At 51.9% G+C, this 26,704-nt stretch overlaps 1 protein-coding gene across 4 annotated transcripts in view; it reads left to right on the forward strand.

The window, feature by feature from the left end:
- PEMT (phosphatidylethanolamine N-methyltransferase) overlaps positions 1 to 26,704 on the forward strand; it is a 92,971-nt gene that overhangs the window by 55,270 nt on the left and 10,997 nt on the right. For all 4 annotated transcript variants that reach the window (XM_041772448.1, XM_041772447.1, XM_041772445.1 and 1 more), the window contains one exon: positions 20,601 to 20,716. In XM_041772448.1, the coding sequence (XP_041628382.1) occupies positions 20,601 to 20,716 (116 nt within the window). The remainder of the gene's footprint in view (positions 1 to 20,600; positions 20,717 to 26,704) is intronic.

Raw genomic sequence — 26,704 nt, forward strand, 5'->3', positions numbered from 1 at the left:
TTCCACACAAATCTTAAGGTGATTTGTTCCAACTTTCTGAAGGACGTCCATGGAATTTTGATTAGGGATTTCCCTGAAAGTGAAAATTGCCCTGGGTAGCATTGACATTTTCACAATATTAATTCTTGCAATCCATGAGCATGGAATATTTTTCCATGCCTTTGTGTTTTCCTCAATTTCTTTCAGAAGTGTTCTGTAGTGTTCAGGGTATAGATCCTTTACCTCTTTGGTTAGGTTTATTCCTAGGTGTCTTCTGCTTTTGGGTGCAGTTGTAAATGGGACTGACTCCTGAATTTCTCTTCCTTCAGTCTCATTGTTAGCGTATAGAAATGCCACTGATTTTTGGGCATTGATTTTGTATCCTGCCACACTGTCGAATTGCTGTATGAGTTCTCGCAAGCTTGGGGCGGGGTCTTTTGGGTTTTCTACGTACAGTGTCATGTCATCTGCAAAGAGGAAGAGTTTGTTGACGTCTTCTTTGCCAATTTGAATGCCTTTTATTTCTTGTTGTTGCCTGATTGCTGAGGCTAGGACTTCTAGTAGTAAGCGGAGTCTCTGATCCACCCATCTCCCCAGTTTCTGTGGTGACAGGGTGCCCCAGGACCTCATTCTCTGATGGATCAGAGAACTGGTGCTTTTCACCTGTTCATCTTTTCTCTGCTGATGGCAGGAGTGAGGATCTCTAAAGTCCATCCATGTCGGGCCACAACCTGCAATTCTTTTCATCTTTTATAATGACAATGAATGGATTTTAGCTTGTTTCCGCTGCAAAAAGGGCCTTCTCACCCCAATGTCTGGCAAAGGGAAGAGATGGATTGAGGAAGTCCTTGTGCTGCGGTGAAGCGGGATGTCACCCGTCGCTCAGGGATATGTCACATCATCAAGGTAAAGCTGCCCTGGTTTGCCGTCACTCAGAATCCTAGATACACAACATACATCCCAGTTGAGATGTGGAAGAGGGTATTTTCCCAGGACTTCCAAGACAAAAGGGAAAAAAAAGACTAAAAAGAAATGACTACCTGGGAAAAGATGTAACACGTAGAGTGTGGACACCTGGTGTCCACTTGGGATGATGCAGCCTGGTCCAGGCCAGAGAAGTGGTTGAGAAGCAGCCATTCCCATAGGCAAGGCTGAGTCTCCCTGTTTATCCCTCCTCCGGGCCCCTGCTGTATACCAGGCTGCATCACTGAAACTGAACACATTGTTCCTCCTCAGGGGTCAGCCCTACCAGCGCTTCTGCCCCCACTCCCGCCACCCCAAGCCCACCCCGCCCCCACAACACACACACCCCTGCCGCCCCCAGCCAGGCCACAGGAACCTGAAAACTGTGCGATCTGGCTCCCCATGCCCACATTTGTCCAGGCTGGAGCTTTTCCCCATGTGACCCCCAGAGCACAGACTCAGGAGATGTATGCAAACAAGTGGAACGAGGCTTTATTTTAAGTTATGGAGGAAACTCGTAGAACATGGAAAGAACATGGGGAGGGCAGGAGTCCAGTGTGGGTCGAGGAGGAGTCCTGTGTGCTGCAGGACTGGAGGCAGATGGGACACGGGCCTCTGCGCACCGTCCTGGGGCCTGTAGCCACTGGGATCTGACACAGCCTCGAGCTACCCACCTTTGGGCCAAACTGCGGGGCAAGGCTTGGGAATATTCCAGATGCTGGCTTTCGGGATGCCCAGTGTTGCTCCAGGATCACAGAAGTCAGGGCTAGATTAGGGTTTCCCATGGACATGAGGTGTAGCCTAGAGGGAAGGAGCATGCTGGCGACTTGCCAGGAAGCTATGGACTCAGGCCCGCATTTTCCTCCTAGACCCCAAAAGAGTGGATTGCGAGGTGTCGGGAAATGACTTGTGGCCCGGCGCAGCTCTTTTGCGACTCCCCGAGCCCTGGGCAGCTGATGAGGGGCTCGACCTGGCAGGGCTGCTCCTGGCTGTGCTCAGCACAGAGGCAGCGCCACGAGGAGTAGGGCCCAGGACCCACGCGACCCTGCAGGTGGCCTCGCTGGCAGTGCTGCTGGGCTCTGGGCTGGGCCTCGGGGGCCTCTGTGCGGCTAGGTCCCTTGGGCTGGGACTTACAGGAGCGGCGTTCGGGCCTCCAGACACAGGGTTGTGTTTGGTGCTGGCTCGGGTGGTGGTGTTGGGGGTGCTCCCACAAGGGTGGCCCTGGGTGTTTGGGCCCAAGCTGTCCCCAGAGCGGTGTGTGCTGCTTGGGGCCCTGCTGGTTTGTGGTGTAATGCTGAGAGCTCCAAAGCTGCGCCTCTGATCTGGGGCAGCCTGTCGCCTCCCCAAGCCTGTGGGGGCTGCCGCAACCCTGAAGCTCAAGGGGGCTGGGCTTGTGCCGCCAGCTATTGAGCAGGGCTGCCAGCTGTTGGGCCCAGCATTGGTCATGGAGCCAGGGGCGGTGGCTGTGCCAGGGGGCACGACAGCTGGGGTGGCAGCACAGCCTGGCTGGGTGCCAGCATGGGTCCCTGAGGTGCAGGACATGGGTGAGGAACCCCCAAAAGCCACCTGTGTGGCGCTGCCCAAGGAGAGCTGGCCTAGAGCAGAGGTCAGGGCCCAGGCTGCGGTTGACGCTGGAGCTGGCTGTTGTCCACAGGGGACAGGGCTGCGAAGGGTGGTGGCTCCCTGACACTGCCCATCAGTGGCCCCAAATGTGGGCTGAGCTGGGGTTCCTGGGTTCCCACAGGGATGGTTCACAGATGGGTTGGGGCTCCAGAGCCCCAGTGCATGCAGACCAGTGGTGGCTCTGACTGAGCCCATGCTGTCCCTGGAGGGCATCGGAAGGGCCTGGGCAGATGGAAAGAAGCTCCCACTAGAGCCAGGGGGAGACCCCAAGAGCAGAGGCTGGCAAGGGGGAGTGCAGTCCATGGGGGTGACCTGGACGTCAGAGGCTGGCTGGGGAGCCAAGCCTGTGGATGTGCTGCTCGAGGGGCTGGAAGGGACGGCGCAAGTGACCGGCAGGCTCCTGGAAGGGGGGACATGAGGACCCATGGCGGGAGGGGAGTTCTGGGAGCTGAACCCTGGACAGTCGACACACATGGGGCTAGGGCAGTCCATTCTGGAGGTGCTGGTAGCAGTGGGGAAGGCACAGCTGGCATCGGTTAAACCGCTGACCCAGTCCTTGGTTGGCAGAGAGCCCCCTCCCTTGCCTCCCATCCAAGGGGTGTCCCCACTGGGCTTCACCCTGGAGGGGGGCAGGGACTCTGTAGCAGCTGCGGGAATGGGCCAGCTAGGAGCTGGGCTGCTCAGTGCACACGCCAGGCCTGATGCAGAGCAGGGAGCAGATCTGGACGGGTCCGGGCCCTCAGCAGACAGGTCAGCCCTGCCCGATTCTGGGGAGGACGCAGAGACCAGCAAGGTGCGTGGGGCTGGGGGCAGGGACCGTGCACAGGTGCCAGGCAGGGGCTGTGACAGGGAGGAGGGGGCGCCAGGGGAGCTGGGATCCCCCTGAGACAGAGGCAGCACAGAGACAGCCCCTCCACCAGGCGGCAGGACAGCCAGGGGACGCGGGGAGTCCTGCTCTGCCTGCTGTGCACTTAGGCCAGGGGCTGGGGGGGCAGCTGGCAATACAACAGCCCGTGCAGCAGGCCAGGGCAAGGCACTGGAAGGGTACCTGGAGCCGCACCTCAAGATGCCCTCCATCTCCCCTCCTCGCAAAGCACGGTCGATGCGCTGGAGGGCGGCTCTCTTCTCCCCGTCTAGGTCCTCGGCGGTGACTCGAAAGCCGAGCACAGGGGCTGGCGGCAGCCGCACAGGATCCCCTGGCCTGTGTGGCAGCAGAGGCATCTTGCGTCTTCGGGGCCTGGAGCAGTCAGATGTAGGTGAGCGGTTCCTGCAGGTTTCTTTCTGCCCGGTGGTGGCACCCGCCTCCTCCTGGCGCTGGTTCTTCATCTGGCAAGGCACAGAAGGCGCAGCGGGACGCGAGGGGCTGTCTTGGCTGACTTTGTCTGGGGGCGTGGGGGGCAGCCAGCCCTGTCTTCGGGCTGGAGCCCTCCTCCTCTGCACTGACGGGAACTCCCTGGTGGAGCTGTAGGAGCTGCTGATGGCATTTCGATGGCGACAGGAGCTCCTGCTGGACGGGTGGGACTCCTTGTCAGCTGCGTCGTCTGATCCCTGTGTGGGGAGGCTTCTGTGCAGAGGCCCAGGCCTGGGCACAAAGGAACAGGGGCTTGTATCCACCCTGAAGGGCCCAAATGCCGGCTGTGCTGCCCTGGAGCCTTTAGCGCACCTTCTCCGGGCGTCTGGGGGCCCCGAGAGTGCGGGGTCCTCCTTCTCCTCCTGGGCCCTCCACGCCGTCTTCCCTGCGGAGACATCTTGGGCACAGCTGGGTGCTGACGTTGGCCCCAGGGTGACAAGCCGCAGCTGCGGCACATAGGCAGTGAGTGTGCCCAGGATGGACGCGCAGGTGAGGGACGCCTGTGCTTGGGGGGCTGACAGCATCGCCCTGTGCAGGCCGCCGCGCCTGCGGATCCAGGCGATGAGCCCCAGAAGAGAGCGCAGGGTCCACAGGATCACGGAGTGCCCTGTGGCGGAAGCTAGGGACCAGTGCCGATTCCAGGTCGCGGGACGCTTGGAGGATGGCCTCGGGGTTGACGCCCGCCTGTGGACCGCTGGGCCGCCCCTGTGGGCCGAGACTGGTCGGGGGGCACCCGGCACGGGCTGCAGGCGGCCGAGCCCTGCTGCCAGGGGCCGACCCCGCGGGGCCCGGGCCGTGCCTGAGGGGCACAGCCTGCCCAGGGAGGTGCCCATCGAGCACCTGGCTCCAGGCGGAGGCCGTGGATGCAGAGCTGGGCTCCCAGCGCTCTCCTTCAGTTGCCAACGTGGCTGCCGAAGGCCCAGAGCAGTGTTTGGCCCGTCGCCAGGATACGGCTTTGGAACCCGGGGCGCCTCAGAGTGGGCGCACGGGCACAAGGCCCAGGGGGCGCAGGGATTCTGCGGGGGGGCACCCGAGCCCTGGGACCGCGATGGCAATGATCCTGCCGAGGTGTGGCCACTCTGCGACCGCCACCCTCAGCTTTTCCCAGATCTCCTGCGATGATGCTTGAGCGGAGGCACAGGAATCGCCTGGCAGTCAGGGGTCCTTGTCCCTTGGTAGGGACCCGCGGACCCTCCCTGAGGGTCTCTGGCATGATCCCCGCACACCTGCTAAGCCTTCAGGTGGCCTTTGCAGGGCTGGAGGCACTGTCTTTCCCTTCAGAAGTGGTCCCCTTTGCTTCTTCCTTGGGTGTTGTGCTGTGTGTGCCTTTGGATGCAACCCAAATCCGTCGGTTGCATGGGCCGTCATCTGAATGGTGCTGTGAGACTGTGGCCCATCTTAGCATGCCCTGAGGAACGTTTCTCTTTCTCTTTCTGTTGTTTTATTAATCAAGCAACACATGTGGGCTCAGGGTGCACGTCCTGTCTCTCCTTTTGCCCACGATACATCCCAGCACCTTGTCCTGCCCTTGCTGTGCTTTTTGTGTCCACCTGGCCCCCTGACCACTCGGGTTCATCTGAGAGTTGACTCTCCTGTGTACCCACCCACCCTCCATCACCCGATAGATACAATGTAAAAGATTCTATTCACAAAACTCTCCTTACTTTCGGAGGGCACCCATGGAACTTCCATGGATCATCACCCAAAGCACCCATTGAAACCCAAACAGGAAGTTTCTAACACCCTTTGACAGAGACACCCAAGGGTCCTCTGGTTTGCGTGGGTCCCCACAGAAACGGGTAGGAAACCCCAGCTCGTCAGCTGCACGTGTGGCCCTGGGTGGCCCTGGCCTTTACCTCCTGACGATGATGACGATGATGGGCCCTCACTCTCTGGTTGTGCCAGGCACTGTGCCATGTTGTTCACGTATGTTAATCTGTATCCAATCGTCGCAACCACGTTAAGAAGCAGGTAGCCTTATCTCCCCTGTTGTGCAAATGGGGAAGCTGAGACCTGCAGAGGATGAACCGCCTACGCCAGATCACCCAGCTGGTAGGCTGTTGCCAGCTTGACTCCTTTTTCTGAGTGGGTCACACAGGCTTTAAGGCCTGGTTAGAACTCAGTCCCTGAACTGCCCTCAGTGGTGTAGATCTTAGAGCTGACTGGAGAAGGGTGGGAGGGGGAGAGCATGCTGGGCAGCCTCTGCATCAGGCCTGTGTGCAGGAGCCTTTCCTCTTCTCTGTGCCGTGGCCCTGACCCGGGTCATCCCATGTAGAGTGTGGCGGATGGGGAGAGCTGGACCCCCGACCCCCATGGTGCCTGCTCTTGCCCTTCTCCCAGGAAGTAGGACTTGGGGTTTAGGGACGCTGGCCTCAGTGTGCAGGAAAGGTGCACTGGGATGTGTACACTCAGGGGCTGAGAGATGATATTTTCTGCCCTGGACACGTGGCAGGTGGTTGGGAAGGATGCGGCAGCAAGCAGACACAGAAGCAGAGAAGGGAGAGCTCTGCGGGGCAAGGCGAGAAGGGGGAGAGACCAGGAGGGGTAGGAAGACACACACACACACACACACACACACACACACACACACACACACACACACACACACACCAGAGGTAGGAAGGAGGGAAGAAGAGAGCCCCAGGGATGCAGTGATACCATCTAGACCCTGCCCTCTCCCGCTAGCTGCTCACCCCCATCAGGAGGTCACATGTGTTCCACCAGAGTCAGTCCCCTCTGGACCTGCATATTAGTCTGGGGGAGTCTCTGCTCCTTCCTTGGAGAAGTGGCTAGCATCTTCTGTCCCCTGCGCCCAGGCGTGGTGGCACAGATGGGGGCCAGAGATCGGCTCTTTCAGGGACTCAGGGCCCAGCCCACACCAGGGCCATGCACAGGAACTACAGGCAGTGATTACTCCCAAAGAAGCTGTTGGGGGCTGAGGATGGTGCAAATGTGGCCTGGAAATAGAATTTCTTTCACTGGTGGTTTGCTCCTAAAATAATCCCTCCGACCCAGGCCGGTAGCAAACTGTCACCTTGCTGGCTTCTCTGCCAAAGCTGTCCCAGCCTTTCCAGGTTGCGCTTCCCACTCATTTCTCTCCTTTCTCCTTTATTCCCTTTCACTGTTTTTTTTTTTTTTTTTTTATTCCCCAAAGGAATGAGAGCATATAATGTTTGTCCTTCTCCAATTGACTTACTCACTCAGCATAATACACTCCAGTTGTATCCATGTTGAAGCAAATGGTGGGTATTCGTCATGTGAAATGGCAGAGTAATATTCCAGTGTGTATATAGACCACATCTCCTGTATCCATTCATCTTTCGATGGACACCGAGGCTCCTTCCACAGTTAAAAGAGAAAGTTTTCAACTATACTTTAAGATATTTTGATGGACTTGGGGCTTGTCAGGTTATGTACTCTTTTCCTTGAGTGAGCATTGGTAGTTTGTTTCTTTCAAGGATATATACATTTTCTTCTATCAAACTTGTTGGTGTAAAGCTGTTCACGTGTTCTCTTATTTCTCTTTTATCATCTTCTGCACACTCTGTAGCGATATCATCTCTGTCTTTCTTGATATCGAAAATTTGTATCTTTTTTTTTTTTCTTGATCAGTCTGGAGTGATATTTTACTCCTCTTCATAGGTAACCAACCAATGCTTGGTTTCATTGACTTGTTTCTGGTGTTTTTCTAGTTTCTATTTCATTGATTTCCACTGCAAACTTCTATTGACATGGGCTCATTTTCTCTCCTGTATCTAGTTTCTTAAGGTGATTGAGATCAATGATTTCAGACCTTTCTTCTCTTTCTTTCTTTTTTTTTCTTTCAAGATTTTATTTATTTATTCATGAGATAGAGAGGCAGAGATATTGACAGAGGGAGAAGCAGGCTCCCTAAGGGGAGCCCGATCCCGGACTCGACCCAGGATCTGGGATCATGACCTGAGGCAAAGGCAGATGCTCAACCACTGAGCCACCCAGATGACCCCCCAGAATATGGTCTATCTTATATGCACTTGAAACTAAGGTGTTTTCTGCTGTTGTTGAGTAAAGTGTTTTACAAAATAGGCTGAGTTGGTTGATAATATTCAAATCTCTATCTTTACTTGTTCTACCAATATTGAGAGAGAGGTATTGAAATACCTGAGCGTAAATGAAGGTTTATCTATTTCTTCCTGCAGTTTTATCAGTTTTTATTTCACATGAGCTCGGTTACTGGGTGCATGGATGTTGGGATTATTATGTCCTCTTGGTTCATTCTGAAGAAATCTTCTTTATCCTGGTAAAAATATTTGCCCTAAAACTTAATTTGTCTGATATTAATATAGTATGCCAGCTTCCTTTAAAAATATTTACTTATTTTTAAAATTTCAGTATAATTAACACATTGTGATGGCACTGAGTAATGTGTAGAATTGTTGAACCACTGTACTATACATTTGAAACTAATATAACACTCGAGATTTCTTTTGACCCCTGTTAGCCTGTTGTCTCTTGTACTATCCTTTTAATTTTAGCCTATCTGTATCCTTATAAGTAAAGTGTATTTCTTTGTAACCAGCATATAGTTAGAGCGTTTTTATTTTTTAACCCAATCTGACAATTTGTCTTTTAATTGTGATGTTTAGGCCATTAACATTTAGTATGGTTTTTAAAAAGATTTTATGTATTTATTTGACAGAGAGAGTGAGAGCAAGAGAGAGCACAAGCAGGTGGAGAGGCAGGGGGAGAAGCTCCCCTGCTCAGCGGGGAGCCTGATGTGGGGCTTGATGCCTGGATGCTGAGATCATGACGTGAGCCAAAGGCAGACATTTAACTGACTGAGCCACCCAGGTGCCACTAGTGTGATTATTGATGTGGTTAAGTTTAAATCAATGTCCATCATTTCTTCATGTGTGGCATCTGGAAAACTATTGTGTATTTGTTTTTGAGAGGCTAAACTCCATCCGTCTTGGCTGGAAGTGGAATGGACAGCCCATGTTTAACATTCAGTCCATATTCACTTGTCCCTGATGGTCTCAAAAGTATCTTTTTACATTTGGTGTGTTTGAATTAGGACCCAAATAAGAAATACATTGCATTTGGTTGCATTTTTAAATCCCTTTTAATCAGAGTAGTGTCCCATCCCTTCTTTCTATGTCATTTATTTATTCAAGAAACTGAGTCATTTGTCCAGTGGAATTTTCTGGATTTCTGTGATTATAGCTTTGTGACACTTTTTAATACATTCCTCTGTTCTGCTATATTTCCTGTAAACTGATAGATATAGAGAATATTCATAGAATGTGCTGCATGGTCAATTGAAGTACATTAAATTGCCAATATTTGACTCTTTGCCCTACTAAGTGGCAGTTCCCTCATTTGAACCTCCTGCTTCCCGTTGCACCACGTCAGAAAGCCCCACTTTGAGAGACAGAAATTGGCCAGTAGATTCTGGAGGTTGGCTTGGACCTCCACTGTCAAGTTCCCCACCTGTTCCCTGGTGGTTTTGGTCACTGATGCATGTTGTCTAGATCTTTATCTCATTTAGGAGTTGCAAAATGGTGACGTTTTCATTCTATTACTCTTACATTTATTATCTGTGATTCATCTGTAAATAGAAACTTTCCCTCATCAGTGATTTGGTTGCTCCAAGATACAGTTCATATAGCAATGGCAGGATGAACACTTAATTTTTCCCTTTTTAAAAACCAATTTTCAGAATACTATGTGAGTGTCCTAGCTGCCTCCAAAGACATTGATGATTTGTGTGTATGCCTGTGTGTTATTTGTGTGTATGTGCATACATCTGATATATTTCAATTTGCTGTCATTGCTTTTGTTGCTCAGCATCCCTTTTTAGCTACTTGGGGACATGTGAAGTTTTCGTCAGTGTTCTGACATTTCCACATGTGTCTTTGACAGCTTCTATTCCCATAATCAATTCAATGTCTTGTATATTTCCTATTCTAGACCTAGAATTGGCCTTTGAACCAAGGAGCTCTGGTGACTTTTAATGGAAAATGATCCTTAGAGACCATAGTCTGGATGTTAGAAGTGCTTATTGCAATAGGAGAGGCCTCTTTTGTGGATCAGGCTAGGAAAAATGAATTTTTTTAGAAAGAAAGAAATCATAAGTTCATACTGATATCTCCATTCTGAAAGTTTTTGCTTCACTTTATTGTATTTATTTGTTTATTTATTTATTTAAAAGATTTTTATTTACTTATTCATGATACACAGGGAAAGAGAGGCAGAGACATAGACAGAGGGAGAAGCAGGCTCCCTGTGGGGAGCCTGATGTGAGACTTGATCCCCGGACCAAGGATCATGCCCTGAGCTGAAGGCAAATGCTCAACTGCTGAACCATCCAGGCATCCCTTGGAAAGAGAGAATCTTAAGAAGACTCCGTACCCGGTGTGGAGCCCAATGCAGGACTTGATCTCAACACCCTGAGATCATGGCCTAGCTGAAAGCAAGAGTCAGGTGCTTACCTGAGCCACCCAAATACCTCAGTTTTTGCTAAACTTTAAAGATTTTATTTTTGTATATGGAATTGTGGTTCCTAAATACATTAACATAATTTATGTATAGTCAAAATAACAATACCTGCATTATTCCTAACAATATACTTACGAGGGGATGCCTGGGTTGCTCAACAGTTGAGCATCTGCCTTCAGCCCAGGGTGTGATTGTGGAGTCCCCAGATTGAGTCCTGCCTTGGGCTCCCTGCATGGAGCCTGCTTCTCCCTCTGCCTATGTCTCTCCCTCTCTCTGTGTGTGTCTCATGAATAAATAAATAAAATCTTAAAAAAAAAAAAACAGAAAAACAAAAAACAATATACTTACTGGATGTAGTTTAGAATTTCTTTTTAGGTTCCTTTTTTTGTTTTTTTTTTTGTTTTTTGTTTTTTGTTTTTGTTTTTGGTTCTTAGGTTATATTATTGCATGAGGGAGGATTGACCAAAATACTATGTTTAAAATTACTTGAAAACAGTGTTGTATATAGCTAAGTTCCTTTATTTAGTTTTTGGAATCTTAGTGATTTTTAGTGTTTTTATAAAACATTAAATGGTCTCACAGTCAACATTATGAGACCAAAGACATTCATAAATATCTGGCATCTCTTCCCTTATGCTGCTCCCTTCCTCACCTACAGATAATAGTTTTAATTAGTTTTTGGTCTCTTCTTCTGGTATTTATTTTGTCTTTGAAAACATAAGCAAGTGTTTGTAACCCCCTTTTTACCTAACAGGTAAGGGGCACCTTCTCCTGCACTTGACTTTTTTCACCTAATGACATATTCTGCAGCTCACACCGTAGCAGTAGGTAGAAATCTTCTTTCCCTCTGGGCCATTCTCCAGGGTGAGGCTGGACCACAGTTTATCCTTCCTGTCCCCTGCTCATGGACACTGCAGGGGGTACCTGGGTCACAGGATGTCATAGGTTGTGCTGAAGCTAGAATATGAACCCAGAGCCTCTGCTCCTGACATTTACTAGGACTCATTCCCTATGGCTCTTTCTCCTGCCCTGCATCTGGGAACAGTGAGAGCATGGCCCGCTCCCTACCTCCTCCTCCTGCTCTATGGTCATTGCAAATGTGAGGCGGGGGGTGTTGGGTGAAAGGCAGTGAAGAAGCAGGAAAGCCAAGCATAGGCAGGAGACCCAGCATGCATCATGGCTCCCTCAGATGTGATGTGAAGTCATGCTGCTGGGCTGGAATCTTGCAGGTTGCTTGGGGGTGGGCAGCTGGTGTCAGGTTAACAAAAGACTTTGTGCCCCGGCCTCCAAAGTATGACTTGGGGACCCTGTCCCAGGCAGTCAAGTGCAGAGGTGAATTCACTGCAGAGGGGGGTGTCTTTGATGTATCTTTTTTTTTTTTTTTAAGATTTATTCATTTATTTATGAAAGACACAGAGAGAGAGAGAGAGAGAGAGAGAGAGAGAGAGAGAGAGAGGCAGAGGGAGAAGCAGGCTCCATGCCGGGAGCCCAACACAGGACTCGACCCCGGGACTCCAGGATCACGCCCTGGGCCAAAGGCAGGCGCCAAACCGCTGAGCCACCCAGGGATCCCCTTGGATGTATCTTGAGATTGATTTATTCACTCAACAAGCTGATAGGAAGTGTCCCGTGAGCAGTAATGACTGAGTGGTCCAGCACTGAAGTGGCATGTGGTTGTGGGAGTCTTCAGCCACAGCCCTGTGCTACTCATTCTGTGTTGAGGAAGGGTGGCTGGTCTAGGCTCAGGGTGCCAAGGACTGAGAGGGAACTAACGGCAGAGCTCGGTGTCAGGGAAGGGTGGGTGTGAGCCAGCCTGCACACTCACTTGGTGGCCCAGGGCTCCCTGGGGATCAGCAGCCTGGCTAGCTGAGCAGAGACATACACCTTGCCTTCCTCCAGGGCCTTTGGACCCCTCCCCTCTTCATGGAGCTCCTCAACTCCCAATCAGAGACTCTCTGCCCCCCTGGCCCCTCCAAGCCCTTGCTCACTTCTAGATGGAACCGCCTGGGTGGGCCCCACTGAGTCTCCCTGAAGGGCAGGCAGAAGCAGAAGAGAGAAAGTCAGAGAAGCTACTTACCAGTTATGTTGAGCCTCTGAGCTTTTGTAGGTCAGTTGGGCAATTCACTCATCCATGTAGCCCAGTGTTCACTGAGATCTTTTCTGTGCTAGCATAATGTTAAGTACAGGATGCCATTTGAATGGTTAAGCCAGGTCCAGAATTCATCGGTGAGTGTATGACAGGAGTTCAGAGGACTGAGAAGGTCCTGGTTGTGGCTGGATGATCTAGGACATGGGGGTTGAAGGGGGTAGTGGGTAGAATCAGAGTGGGCGCACATGGGACCCAGTTGCAGGCAAGAGGAGCTCGAGGTACCAGCAAGGGGACAGACAGGTAGCAGAGGCACCTGGGTGTGTCCGGCTGGGAAAGTGGATCCAGTAATCTAAATGGAAGGAGAAGAAGGGCAGGATTAGTAGTTCTAACTTTTGGGCCTGTGAACCCCTTGGAAAACTCATGGAAACTCTGGCTTCTTCTCAGCAAAAGTTATAAATGCATAAACACTTCACCATTTGCTTCAGCTTTGGGATGTTCACTGAGCCCTCTGGGGTGCTCCAGGTCCCTGGGTGGAAAGCCCTAGACTAGATGGTGGGGGCCTGACTCTGGCTGTCAGAGATTGGTGGCTGCAGTTGGGCTTGGGTGGGTTTAGCCAGTGAAGCATGCAGAGAACGAGAGGAGTAGCTTGGGTGAGCATTGACGACTTACCAGGGCAGAGAGGGACAGGCAGGTGAGTGGGCCTGGTGCCAAGTGTGACACAGGGCCTGTGCATCCTCTCCCAGGGATGCTGGTCTACAACAGACTTTCTTCATCTGCATTGCGGTGGCCTCTCGGCCTAACAGCCAGGCCTTCTTCATTAACTTTCAGCTCCCTGCCACTTGTCCACACTAGAATGCAAACGAACAACATTGCTACCATCTGAAAGTTTGCCACATTCCAGACGTGTGCTCTGAGCATTGTGTGTGCATTAACCCCCTTAATCCTCAGGTGATGCTATGAGATAGTACATTATTAGCTCCGTTTTACAGGTCAGGAAACAGACAGAGAGAGAGAGACATGATCTACCCTAGCTTGTGTTTGAACACAGAATCTGTTGCTCTTCACCAGCATACTGTCCTGCTGGCCACCAGGGTAGATGCTCAACAGTTAGTCATTTAGTGAACTTGATAAAGCCTCTGTCTCACTTCAGATGGGGTATTTAAAAAAATCCACCCTAGGTGACTCTCATTTTGAAGACATGTAGGAAATTCAAGAGGTGAAGAGGAGTATGTGTCCAGAAAATTCCTCATCAGGTTGGAGAGACGGCTCTTGAGATCCCTGCCTGGACTCTGATAGCCCCCTCCCAGAGCCCTTGCTTTGTCATGTGGACCCACCCAGAGGAAGGGTCTGGTGCTTTCAGTGATTGAGGCAACCTTGGCTTTACTTATTGTTACTAAATTGCACATTTTACATGAAACAAGCACCATTGTTATGAATGACTTTGTATGGTTTTCACCTCATTTTCTTTTCAAAGCATTCTACTGTCTAACATAATATCTGGCCTATAGTAGATCTCCCAGTAAATGTTGGATGAATAGGTAGATGGTTGGGGGGAATGGGTAGATCAGTGGGCAGGTAGGTGGATGTGTAGAAGGGTGGATGGATAGGTAGATGGGTGGATGGATGGGTATGTAGGTGGATGTTGAGTGGATGAGTAGATGAGTGGACGGTAGGTGGATTGGTGGATGGTGGGTGGGTAGATGGTAGGTAGGTGGGTGGATGTGTAGATGGTGGATGGATAGGTGGATGGGTGGATGGATGGATGGGTAGGTGGGTAGATTGAACGGAAGGATATTTCTCATAGCTTTCCAGAGCTGTAGCCTTTCCCTGGTCTATCTGAAAAGACATCCCAGATGTCCATCTCTCTATCACTTGTGGCCACAGCCACATGCCTCCCGCCTTCTCAGTTGAGAAGGAACACTGTGTTCCCAGTGAGCTACTCAGACAGTCACAAGATGCTGGGCAGGTCCTGGCTCTCCCTGGTTCTAACAGGTGCCACCGACTTGCCAGCATTCCCAAGTAAGAGTCTCCCAAGGACACCCTTATTCTTCTCTAGCCCTGGGCCGAGCACATCAGGTAGATCTTACATAATCTCACAATGCTCTGTGCTAGGTGTTATTCATATTATAAGCAGGGGAAGTGGCTCAAGGGCACCTAATCTGTAAAGACTGGGGCAAGGATTTCAGCCAGAGCTTGCGGGACCCATGGCTCTCAGGCTTGCTGAGCCAGGCAACAACCTTGATGGTTTACACGCAGGAGTTCCAGATCGAGACTCACTGATGTTACTATTATACACTGGCACCTCTGGTCTCTGGGCCTTAAACTCAAGCAGGCCTTGGATCTGAGTGGCAGGGACATGTCGCTGTGTGATGCTGTGGCTCCTGGCTGAAACACATCACACTGGTTTGGGGACTTGCTGAGTGCACAGTTCTCTTTCCCTAGGGACACTGATGAGGGTTCTCTTTGCAGCTAATGGGGCTATCCATCTCAAGGGCACACAGCGTGCGGGGCTTACGTCCCAGGGGACTGAAGTTTAAAGTCACTATGTGAACAGTCCTGGCGTGTGGGCAGCTCATGCACAGCCCTTAGCATATACCTCATTTCCCTCTGCTCTCTCTCACATACACACACAGCTGTCAGAAGCCATCGGCTCACATGCATGCAGCCCACTACAACTGGGACCCCTGTTCCTGCCCCATCTGCCAGGACCTGGGCTCTGCTGAGGGTTGCTATATAGGGCAGCAGGCCCACTGTGGCCTCATTGTCCAGATTTTCTCCCTCCAACAGGATGCTAGGGATTGAATATGAAAACTCTGAACGTTGATTTGTAGGGTCAAATGTTTTTAATGTTCTGTGAGTTTGACCAAAGCACTTCTGGGCTCCCAGTACGATCTCTGGCTGAGCCAAAGGAAGTAGTTCCAAGGGACACCAAGAACAGAGAGCCCTCGGAAAGTGCCAGAAAGAACTGTACACCCTGTTGGGAACTGTGGGCACTTCCCTCCGGGGACAGACTTTGGAGCCACTTCCTCCAAGACCAGACCCAGCACCCGCAGCATGATCAAGTGGGAGGAAATTGCAGAGCCTGCTCTGGGAGCTAGGCAGCCAAAGGAGAGGCATTCTTCTCCCCCCAGACAGGGCTGTAGGGCTGACATGCTTCATCCATTGCCGTCCTGGTCTTCCCACCATACGGGGAGGTGGAAGAAGGATTTGCTACCTTATTTTTCGTATTTGACGGCTTAGTTGGTTGAGGTGGCACACAATGAAGTGATTTGCCTGCGGACACACAGCTGGCTGGTGGCAGTCAGCAGTTGTGCATTGTGTCCCTGGAGGTCCATCCCCTTCCATTCTGGCTCTAGCAGCTTATACCCTGTCTCTTCTGCTCCAGCACAGAGCTTGTGGGAGAGATTTTGGGGGAAAAATCAACATTTTGGAAGAAGAGGCCTCTCATTACAGAGCTGAGCTGGGTGACCCTTGATCGGGAGGTACGGGGTAGGCAGGGTGGCCAAATGTGGCAAACACCATACAGAGCCCCGGTTCAATCTGGGTTTTAGGTAGACAACAAATGCAACCTTTGGGACAACTTACACTAAAAATTATTTGTTGTTGATGTGAAATTCGGATTTACGGGGGCGGGGCTGTACTTAACTCAGCAAGTTTAGGGAGAGAGAGAGCTAGGCACAGCATAGGGGAAGGTTGGGAATGCCCATCTCCATGTTGGGGACTCTGGAAATTTAGAAGACAAGCAAAGGCAGGAGCGGCAACAGCAGAGCGTGCGGGTGTTCCGCACCCACGCCACGCAGCCCGCGGGACAGTGACCTGCGTCATCCCACAGCTCGGCCCTAGGTGTCCAGCTCCCTGCCGACGGGCTCGATAGCCTGCTTCCGGCCCCTTAATTGGATGAAGTGTGCAGCTGGGCGCCTGAGGCTGGGGGTGGCGCTGCCAAGCAGGGAGGGAGATTAGCCTTGGACTTGGCAAGGCCACTGGCTGTTGATTTAGTGATTGCCTTGAAATAACAGCCCAATCGAATACAGGCTGCCCGAAAGGCACATAGATCATAGTTATTCACAGGATTCCTCGTTTCCTCCTTCCCACACAGCCTGGTCTCAGGCTCTGCCACCTTTTGTTATTAGATTACTCAGAAGGTACCTCTGTCACTCCTCTGTGCCGCAGGTGAAGGGGCAGGGGCACGGGGGCGGGGGGGGGGGCGCCTGGGGGTCAGGGGTGGCAGAGTGGTCCCTGGAGGGGCCTTGGAGGAAAGATGTTCCATTCTCCCCAGAAGAGCCAAGGCCCGGCCAAGGGTCCAGCTGGCAGTCCAGGGGCCTGAGCGCTGGTCTCAGGTCTTCCCAGCCCTCGGTTTGCTCGGCTGCAGAATGGGCCTCCCTCCTGGCTGCACAGGAGTACGCTGTGGCTGAGTGAAGTGGAGCGTGAGCTCCGGGCTGGGGTCTGGTCTGTATCCTTGGACACATTGCTAAGCCCCACGGAAACAGGGGAGAGGCCCCTCCTTAGAGGACAGACTCCAGACTCCAAGCTTTCTCACTTGTAAGAGCCTGCCAGAGTATGTGACATTGGCAGCCATTCTCATTTGCCCCTAAAGCTCACATTCAACAAAGATTGGATTTAAAAATCAGCTTTATTGAGGTATAGTATACATAGACTAAAATGCACACATTTTGGGGATTCAGTTTGAGTCTTGATAAAGGTGTATGCTCGTGTCACCACCCCTCTGAGCAAGTATGGAAGGTTTCCTTCCCCATGATTCTATTCCTGCTGTCCTCTGGCTCAGCTCTCCTTCCTGCCCCAGCCCCCAGCCTAGCAGCCCCTGTCGTGGTTCTGCCCGCTGTAGAACCTCATATAAACGGCATAGGCAGAGGGCACTCTTTTGCATCTGGCTCCTTTTGCTCAGCATCTAGTCGATGACAACACAATGGGGTGTATACAGATGGACCACACTTTGTCTCTGCATTCTGTACAGTCGGTGGCAGGTTTCTGAGAGGCAGAGCCTCTCCTGTCGTCATGAGCTCCCTGCTCCCACTTCCATTTCATTTTACAGCTGGACAAACAGTTCCAGAGAGAGAAAGTGGCCTCCTCAAGCATGGGGGATACACAGGGCAGGTCTGGCTCAAGCATCCAGTGCTCCTCATTCCCCATCTAGCACTTTCCAGACTGGGCCTGCTGGGATGGTCACAGGCCCCTCGGGTAGAAGTATATGACACCTTATGTAATTGCTAACGGATTTCAATGTCCTTTTGAGAGCTTTATCCCATCAGCTGGGAGGGGGAAAAAAATCAATGGTCTTTAAAGATATATCTTAAAATCACATGCAAGGAACAAGGTGTGCTAAAGGTAGCTTATTTGAAAAACAACTGGCTAATTGGAAGGGTGGAGAGAGGGGCCTTCCCTGGGTGGATGGAGCACTGCATCAGGAACCCACAGGGGTCATTCTGCTGCTCCTCTTTCTGACTCTGTGACCCCACCAGTCACTCTGCAAGGACTTCTCTTTACCCTTTCGTCTGAACTCCTTGGCCAACTGGTTTGGAGGGTGACTGCGTCTTCCATTGTGCAGGCCACACAATCTGACTTGAAGTCTGACCACCCTAGACATCCCCCGGAATTAATGCAAGCCTGCTTGGCTGGTTTGTGTGCTATAGGATCAGGTGCACAGATGGAAAATCTATGCTATGTTATTATTTTGGTAGACTCTGAGCTCTCCAAGGGCAGGCCTGGTGGTTTACTGTTTTTTTTTTTTTGAGCAAGCAAAGTGGTTCAGTAACAGAAAAAGCTTTTCCTTACAAAAGGACATTATAAAGAAAGTGAAGACTGTCCACGGAATGGGAGAGCATATTTGTGGATCAGATATCCGACAAAGGTCTAATATCCAGAATATATAAAGAACTCGTACAGCTCATTAACAGAAAGATAATCAACCTAATAGAAAGAATGGCAAAGGACTCTTCTCCCAATAAGACACACAGATGGCCAGTAGGTACATGAAAAGATGTTTAATGTCATTCGTTAGTTTGTCGGGATTACAAATGAGGTGACTTGCCACCTCGCCCTCACTAGAATGGCTACAATTTTTTTTTTTAATGGAAAATACCAAGTGTTGGCAAGGATGTGGAGAAATTGGAACCCTTACACATTGCTGGCAAGAGTAGAAATGGTGCAGCCTCTGTGGAGGACAGTCTGGAAGTTCCTCAATAAGTTAAAAGTAGATTTACCCCATGACCCAGCAATTCTACTCCTAGATAAACACCCAAGAGAGGTGAAAACACATGTCCACACAAACTTAGACACGGGTGTTCGTAGCAGCGTTATGCATAGTAGCTGAAGGACACACACAACCCAGATGTCCCTCACCTGGTGAATGGATAAACAAAATGTGGTCTGTCCACACAATGCAATATCATTCAGTCATAAAGGCACAAGCTACAACGTGGATGAACCTCAGAAACATTATGCTAAGTGAAAGAAGCCAGCCACAGAAGGTCATGAGGTTCTGTTTATACCTCTTCTGAAGGTGAATCCACAGATGCAGAAAGATTAGAGGTTGCTAGGGGCTGGAGAGGGGGAGGCAGAGAGACAGCTAATGCGTACAGGGATCTGGGTGGGGTGATGGCAGTGTTGTGGAATTAGACCCTTGCTGATGGCTGTGCAACTAAAAACATGCTTTGAATTTTATCTCTAAAAGTTTTTTTGAAGGACTCAAATTGGCCACAAAAGTGTGCAGTCTGTGGCCCTGCCTCCCCCCTGGCCACCTGCCTGCCACTGGTGGTACATTCAGAGCCCCTTCTATGTTCCACCCTCCGTTTCTGAGTGAGGCTCGAGCTTCCTATGGGGTCAGCAGAGGCCGCCTGCCTGGAGCCGGACAAAGGGCTTGTTTACCTTCTGGGAGAATTGAGCGGTGGTAGCAACAGCAGATCCACAATTGAAGAGAAGGCCCAGGAGCCCCACCTGACTCACCTCCTTCCCGTAAACTCCAGCTCGTACCCTCTCCCCCCAGCCCTCTAGCACCCAGGAAATCTGAGGACAGGCCCAGGAGCCGCCTCCTCCAGGGAGAGAGTCAGAGAGTCAGTGGCCTTGGGCCAAATCAAGGTGGACCTGGGGCCACTAGTCACTCTCTCACTGATGTAATTGCTCGGAAAGGCAGGCTCGTTTGGGAAATAGAGCAGGGCAGCAACACAATCATTGCTGAGGCCAGAATGAGATGCTGGCCCCAGTCGCCCCAGGACCTAGTCCTCCTGTAGTAATTCCAGGACCACAGAGGGCCGGCTGGAGCCTTCAAGACCCTCCATATATCACACACACTTATATATTCATGTCAGGACCCACCAGGACTCCCAGCCACCCACCCGCCAGCATCCTCAGCGGTGCATTTGCTTTCTTGCAGTGCCCACAGCCCTGCCCCATCGTCTGCCAGCAGGTGTGTCAGGAGGCTGGGATGGTGTCAACAAGCAGAGCTATCTGTTTCCTGTGCTCTGCTCTTAGCTCTTGAAGCTTGAGAGTCTAGATATGATTAGTTTGAAAAACTAAAATAAGGATCCTGGGGTTGAAGTTAAAAACTTGGAAGTCTGTGCCTTGGGGGTCACTGGGGAAGCAGGGGTTAGCATACAGGTTGCTCCTTGGCCTCCCTGCCCCCGGGGGTGATTGCACCCTGCGGGCGGGAGGTCAGCCCTGGGTCCGCGCGCTCCCTTGGCGTCCTTCGTTTGGCTGCTCTTGTCTGCTTCCAGCAGCTTCTCCTCCTCTGTATCCTTGTGCTTTGCCGTGGCCACTGGGGATAGCGTGCGGCAGGACACGGGCTTGGGAGCAAGGCCCAGAGGCTGTCCGAGCCCTGCTGTGGCTCAGGTGCATTTTGTGGGTTCGGGTGTGGGTTCAGGTCTCTCTTCGTTGCTCTGTGTGTTCCTCATGTGCTTCCAGAAGGACGTCGTGGTCCACTCGCACAGGACCAGAGGTGTGGAAATCCCTGCGGGGCTGGGCCAAGATCCATACACTCCTTGGAATGGAGACATCTGAGCTTTAGAGCACAGAAGGACCTTCTCCCCGCTTCCATTCCCCCCCGCCCCCCGGATTCTCCCTAACAGACATCTTATGTTACCTTATTCTCTCTTTCTCACTGTTTAGGTTGCAAGATGGGAACAGAAAACTCGCAAGCTGAGCAAGGCCTTCCGATCCCCCTACCTGGCCTGCTACTCCCTGGGCGCTGCCATTTTGCTACTGAACATCTTGCGCTCACACTGGTAAGACTGCCAGGCTGACCAGCCAGAGAAAGTCCATTTTCAGCGTAGGCGTCCACAGCATCGGAAGGGGTAGCTGCTGCTGGCAGTATTAGGGGGTCCATCTAGATGTGAGGAACACTGTGTCTGAACATGGTGAGTTCTGCTCTCTGAGCAGAGGAGTCCTCGTGGCACCAGGAAGGGGACAGAGCCCCGTGCCTGGACTCCAGGCACGAAGGAGCAGGGTAGACAAGGCCAGGTGGTCCCCGGGCTCTCATCCCCAGTCTCAAGTGTGTAGACAAAACAACAGTCCCCTCCAGGAAGTGCCAGGGCAGAAGGCAGGTGACACTTGGGGACTGGGCCTCACCCAGGCTCGGCCTGGTGCCAGTGAGCTGCTCAGCTCATCTCTGGACTTGACATGTTACCCTCCTGCCATCAAAGAAAGAGGACAGAGGAGAGGAACTCATAGATGATGACGCACCCATCCTTGGGCCTGGTGGTGAGTACTGGTGCTCAGACGGGAGGCACAGCGCCCTGCAACGTTGCAGGCTGGAAGCTGTGGGAGGGCAGTGACATCTATGTCAGATGACCCCCAGCCTGACCTGGCTGTCTCCGAGCCTCGGGTCCTACCCCCTCTGTTCTGTGGGCAGCACAATAGCTCGTGGACTGAACATGGCTCATGTGGTGCTTTAGAAAAATGAGAAATGGGGGATCCCTGGTGGCTCAGCGGTTTGGCACCTGCCTTTGGCCCAGGGCATGATCCTGGAATCCTGGGATTGAGTCCCATATCAGGCTTCCTGCATGGAGCCTGCTTTTCCCTCTGCCTGTGTCTCTGCCTCTCTCTCTCTCTCTTTCTCTCTCTCTCTTTGTTTCTCTCTGTGTCTCTCATGAATAAATAAATAAAATCTTTTTTTAAAAAAAATGAGAAATGGGACAGGAGAATCCCAATCTGGACTTGTGACAGATTAGAAGCTCTGGTGGCCCTGCTCCCCCCACTGGGGTGATGACTGGGGAGCCTAGTGGTGGCTGGTCTCCATGTCCCCCATGCCCCGGCCTCCCCCCTGGGCCCTGAGGTGAGAAAGGGAGGTGTGTGCCTGATGCTCCATCCCTGGCATGTGGGAAGCGGCCCCTGTAGATGCCAAGGGCAGGAGTGTGCATGTTGACTGGGCCCTTCCCACTCCCACCCCGGGAGAGCCAGGGCCCCAGCCTTTCCACTCTGTGCCCGGGACACCTCTGCCATATACCCCTGCTGCCTTCCCTCCATCTGGGGCTTGGCCTTCCCATGAGTGAAGAGAGGGAGTGTGGTTGGGCAGGGGGGTGGGCGGGGGGGCAGGGAGGCAGCCTTCCCTGTGGACATTTGAATCCTGGCCTTTGCTTCTTGGCCTGCCAGGCTGCCTGCTGTCTGTGTATAGTGACAGACCCAGCCATGTTAACCAGCTCTGGGTCACCTCCTCCCAGGCCCCTGCCTCCCCTCTGGTCAGGTCTGGGCGCTCCTGCCTTCACCCTTGGCATCCCCGGCCCCTCCCAGAATGCCCCCCTCCCCGGGGGGCCACCTGCTCCAGCCCAGCTCCTGCAGAGCAGCAAGGCCATTTGCTGGTACAGTGTAAGGCCCACACATAGACCCACTGTGAGCTTCCCAAGGGTCACAGCGTGTTGTGGCCTCCCTGCCTTGGGATCCTCAGCTGCCCAGCAGGACAAGCCCCTCCTGGCAGTGCGGCACAGGTGGGCACTGGTGACAGCAAGGCACCAGTCTTGGGTGAGAGGGGACATAGGTTAAGTGGAAGACATGTGTGGCAGGCCAGTGGCCTCCCCTTAGCTGAGTATAGGTCCTGTTTAAATGCAACCTACCTGATAAAAATGGTACTTGGGGGTGCACACGCCCTCCCTCCCTGGGCCTAATCTGCCCCCCACTCTTGGGACCTTGGTTATTGGATGGAGGCTGCTTTAGAGAATGGGTCCATCCTATTCTTGTCACCGTGCAGAGATTCACACTCTTTTGTTTCTGGATCCTGCCATGCTTGGCCCTGACAGCATGTGACCAAACGGCTCCTGTGCCACAGGGGGGCTGCCTCGTTCGCTGGCTTGTGCCCCCCTCAGTGATCCTGAGGTGTCCCCAGCCTGGCTGGGCACAGGTTGGGGTGGGGTGGCCTGCGGGGTCAGGCCGCACCTGGGATGTGGTAGGAGAGAAGGAGCCACGAGGGCTTCAGAGCCAGGGCAATGAATTCATGTACCAGGTTGTTTTTTCAATGTGTGGGGACTACTTCACCTTCCTGAGCTCACTCACCTTGTTATGTGGCTGAGAGAAATCATCACTTTGGGGTTCTCACTTGGAGGGGTGCTAAAGCCGAGGGAAGGGACGGGGAGGGACGGGGGTGTGGGGAAGGTGCCCTTCTAGCAGAGAAGCCATGTGGGTGGGGCCTCTGTGTCTGCTCCGTTTATAAAGCCCAGATTCTGGGGGTGGCTGCTGGGCACATTTGGGCCACCGGTGCTACACACTAGCTTTCCGCCCCCACCCCTTGGGGTCCCAGCCTCGATGACTGAAAACTCAGCTGGCAGGGAGACCCCAACAGACTCCTTCCTTCTTCCCCAGCCCCCACCCTGGCCTGCAGTCCAGCCATGTTAGCTACTTTTCCTGCTAGCCACCTGACTTTTTATGTCTCATGAGCTACTCTAGGAACCTCATATAAGTGGAATTATACAGTATTTGTTCTTTTGTGCCTGGCTTATTTCATTTAGCATCATGTTCTCAGGGCTCATCCCTGATGGAATACGTTTCAGAATTTGCTTCCTAATGCTAAGTGAAGTAAGCTTGACACAAGGATGAATGCTGTATGATTCCACTTAGGCGTGGGATCTAAAAAAATCTAACCTATAGAAACAGGGAGCAGGTTTGTGGTTGCAGGGCCCGTGTGTGTGTGTGTGTGTGTGTGTGTGTGTGTGTGTGTGTGTGTGTGTATGCTCATGCGCGCGCAGGAAACAGGGAAATGTTGGCCAGAAGTACAAACTTCTGGGTAGCAGGTGAATAAGCTCTGGGGATCGAATGCATAGCATGAGGTCTGTAGTTAACACTCTCGGATACTTGAAAGTTGCTACGAGAGTAGATCTTAGAAATTCTTACCACACACACACACACACACACACACACACACATTGACTATGTGAGGTGATGCACAGTCACCAACCTTACTGTGTTAATCATCTTATGTACATACATCAAGGCATCACGTTGTATGCCTTAAACTCACATCAGGTTATATATCAACTTTATCTCAATAAAATGGGTAAAAATCTAATTTTCTTTTTTGAAGAACATCCTTCCTTTTTAAGGCTGAATAATATTCTCTGATAAGCAAATACCATATTTTGTTTATCCATTTATCTGCAAATGGACTCTTGGGCTGCTCCCACCGTTGGGCTCCTGTTGTCAAGCCGCTATGAACATGGGCAAGCCCTGCATGTGATTCTTCAGGTATATACCTAGAGGAGGGGTTACTGGATCAGATGGTAGTTCTGTGCTTAATGTTTTGGGGTACAGTTTTACCTTCCCACCAGCAGGGCACAGGGGCCCTAGTTTCTCCACATCCTTGCTTGCTGTTACTATTTTTTCTTTTCTTTCTTTCTTTCTTTCTTTTTTTTTTTTTTTTTTTTTTTTGAGGTGGGGAGAGAGGGAGAGAGAGAATCCCAAGCAGGCTCCTCGCCAGCACGGAGCGCAACACAGGGCTCAATTCCCTGGCCCTGAGATAGTGACCTGAGCCGAGATCCAGAGTCAGACCCTTAACTGACTCAGCTTACCCATGTGCCCTCTTACTATTTTTCAATAACAACCATCCTTAAGGGTGTGAACTATTTTGTTTTGTGTTCCCCTGAGCATTTTTTTTTCCACATGCATATTGGCCATCTGTCTGTCTTCCTTTGAGAAATGTCTATCCAAGTCCTTTGCTCATTTTTTTAATCAGATTTGTCTGTGGCTGTTGAGTTGTACATGTGATTACATTTTAAATGGCACTCTGAGCCTCCACATGATATCCTAGATTTTTCCTCTCAGCCTACAAAGCTGAGAAATATTTATTCTCTGGCCTTTTGAGAAAAAGCTTGTCCACCCCTGGACTAGTTGGTATCTAAGGTCCCTTCTGGCTCATTCAGATTCATAATTTTATGATTTTCCATATCAGGTGCCAGCACACTTTTTTCTGTAAGGGCCAGATAATAAGTATTTTTGACTCTGAGGGACCCGTAGTCTCTTGTGAGACAGCATGTCAGCACATACAGAAATGAGTGTGCCTGAGTTCCAATAAAACTTAATTTACAAGAACAGCCGCCAGGGCCAGATTTGGCCACAGGCTCTGGTTTGCCAGCTCCTGTGCTCCAATGAAAGGAAGGTCCCACTGCTGCCTTTGGATGCCCAGCACAGTACTGTGGGTCCACAAGAGACAAGGTGACAGGCCCACTGGCAGCCCAGCTCCAGACATGGGGACACCAGCAAAGAGCCCCCTGGCTTATTCTTGCATCCGGGGCCTGGGAATGGCTGGGAAGAAATCCCGCCAAGTCCAGCCTCTTATAGATGATGGCTCCTCAGCTCTCCTTCCTCACTGACATCTCGGTATTGGCATTGGCCTGGCCTGGTGGCTGCCTTCTGGGCCATGACTTTTCCCCTGGTTGGACTGGCCACTTTGGGAAGTTTCTGGGAGGAGAGAGAATGTTCTCACAGGCAGCACTGTTTTCTCTGCTTACCTTCCCGATCAGCAGAGACTTTCCCTCCTCCCGGGCCTTTTCCGACATGTCCTTCCCTCTGCCAGGTTGGTGACAGCAGGTGGCTGGGGCTTCCAGAAGAGGCCCAGAGGTGAGAATCCTGGCAAGACCACTCCTGCCTGTAGCCTTCTGGCCACCCCGCTATATTTTCCCCGTGCACCCTTTCACAAACATGCTTTCATTTGATTCCTAGAGGTGTGTTTTCTTTTTCTTTTGTGGTAAAATACACATAACATGAAACTTACCATTTAGCCATTTTAGAGTGTACGGGTCAGTGACATTTAGAGCACTCGTAATGTGCAATCCCTTTTGTCTAGTTACAGAACATTTTTACCCAAGATGAAAACCCTGTACCAATGAAGCACATATGCCCCCCCAACCCCCCCGAATCTGAATTTACTTCCTGTCCCTATGGATCTGCCTGTTCTGGACGTTTCCAGTGTGCCTGTTCTTCTCTCTCTGTAAGCCACAACTTCCATGGTGGGGGTGAGTAGCACTGGGTGATGGGAAGATCACAGGCCTAGTAAAGCCCAAGGCAGGGGCATCAAGAAGCCACGGGGCAGTGGGTCTGCCAGGTGTACAGAGGGGCAGGGCCAGGCATCCGCGTCTGCTGGTCTGCACCAGCCAGGCAACCGAGGTGGTCTGGGGGCCACCCACAGGATGCAGGCTCCTTATCTGGAGGCCATTAGCACAGACCTGTGTGCTCTGGTCATGGAGCATGAAGGAGAGGGAGCCCTGATTGGGGGGGGGCATCTGTTGAAGCTCCCTCCCTACCGGCTGCATCCCCTGCATAGCCAGTCTCGGTGGGAGCCTGGTGGCCTGGAGCAGCGTGGCACAGTGTGGACAGCCAGGCAGGGCCCAGGTCCTACCCCACCATCTTCCAGCAGCATCGCGGCATCAGGGCAGATGCACAGACATGCACAGGGCATCAGGGAGCCCCTGGCATGTTGGCCAGTCATTGAGTGAAGCTGTGGTCCAGCACACTTCTGAATTGCCTGGGGTCTTGTGGAATGGGTGTGGGGCATGCAAGTGTGGGGGAGGCCCAACAGGAGCAGGTGGCTTCCGCTCACAGGCTGGGTTCCACGTTCAGCAGAACGGGGCTGTGGTGGGATGAGGGGAGCAAACCTTCACCATCCCCACCCCCCATCCCACCCTGTGTACTAGGTGTCTGGGGGCGGGTGCACCCCCTGCACGATGGCCCAAATGGGTGGGGTGCTGACACCTGCGGCTCTCTGTCCCCATGACTATCTGTGTGCCAGCCAT

This window comes from Vulpes lagopus, chromosome 10 (genome assembly GCF_018345385.1).
Source record: "Vulpes lagopus strain Blue_001 chromosome 10, ASM1834538v1, whole genome shotgun sequence".
Lineage (NCBI taxonomy): Eukaryota > Metazoa > Chordata > Mammalia > Carnivora > Canidae > Vulpes > Vulpes lagopus.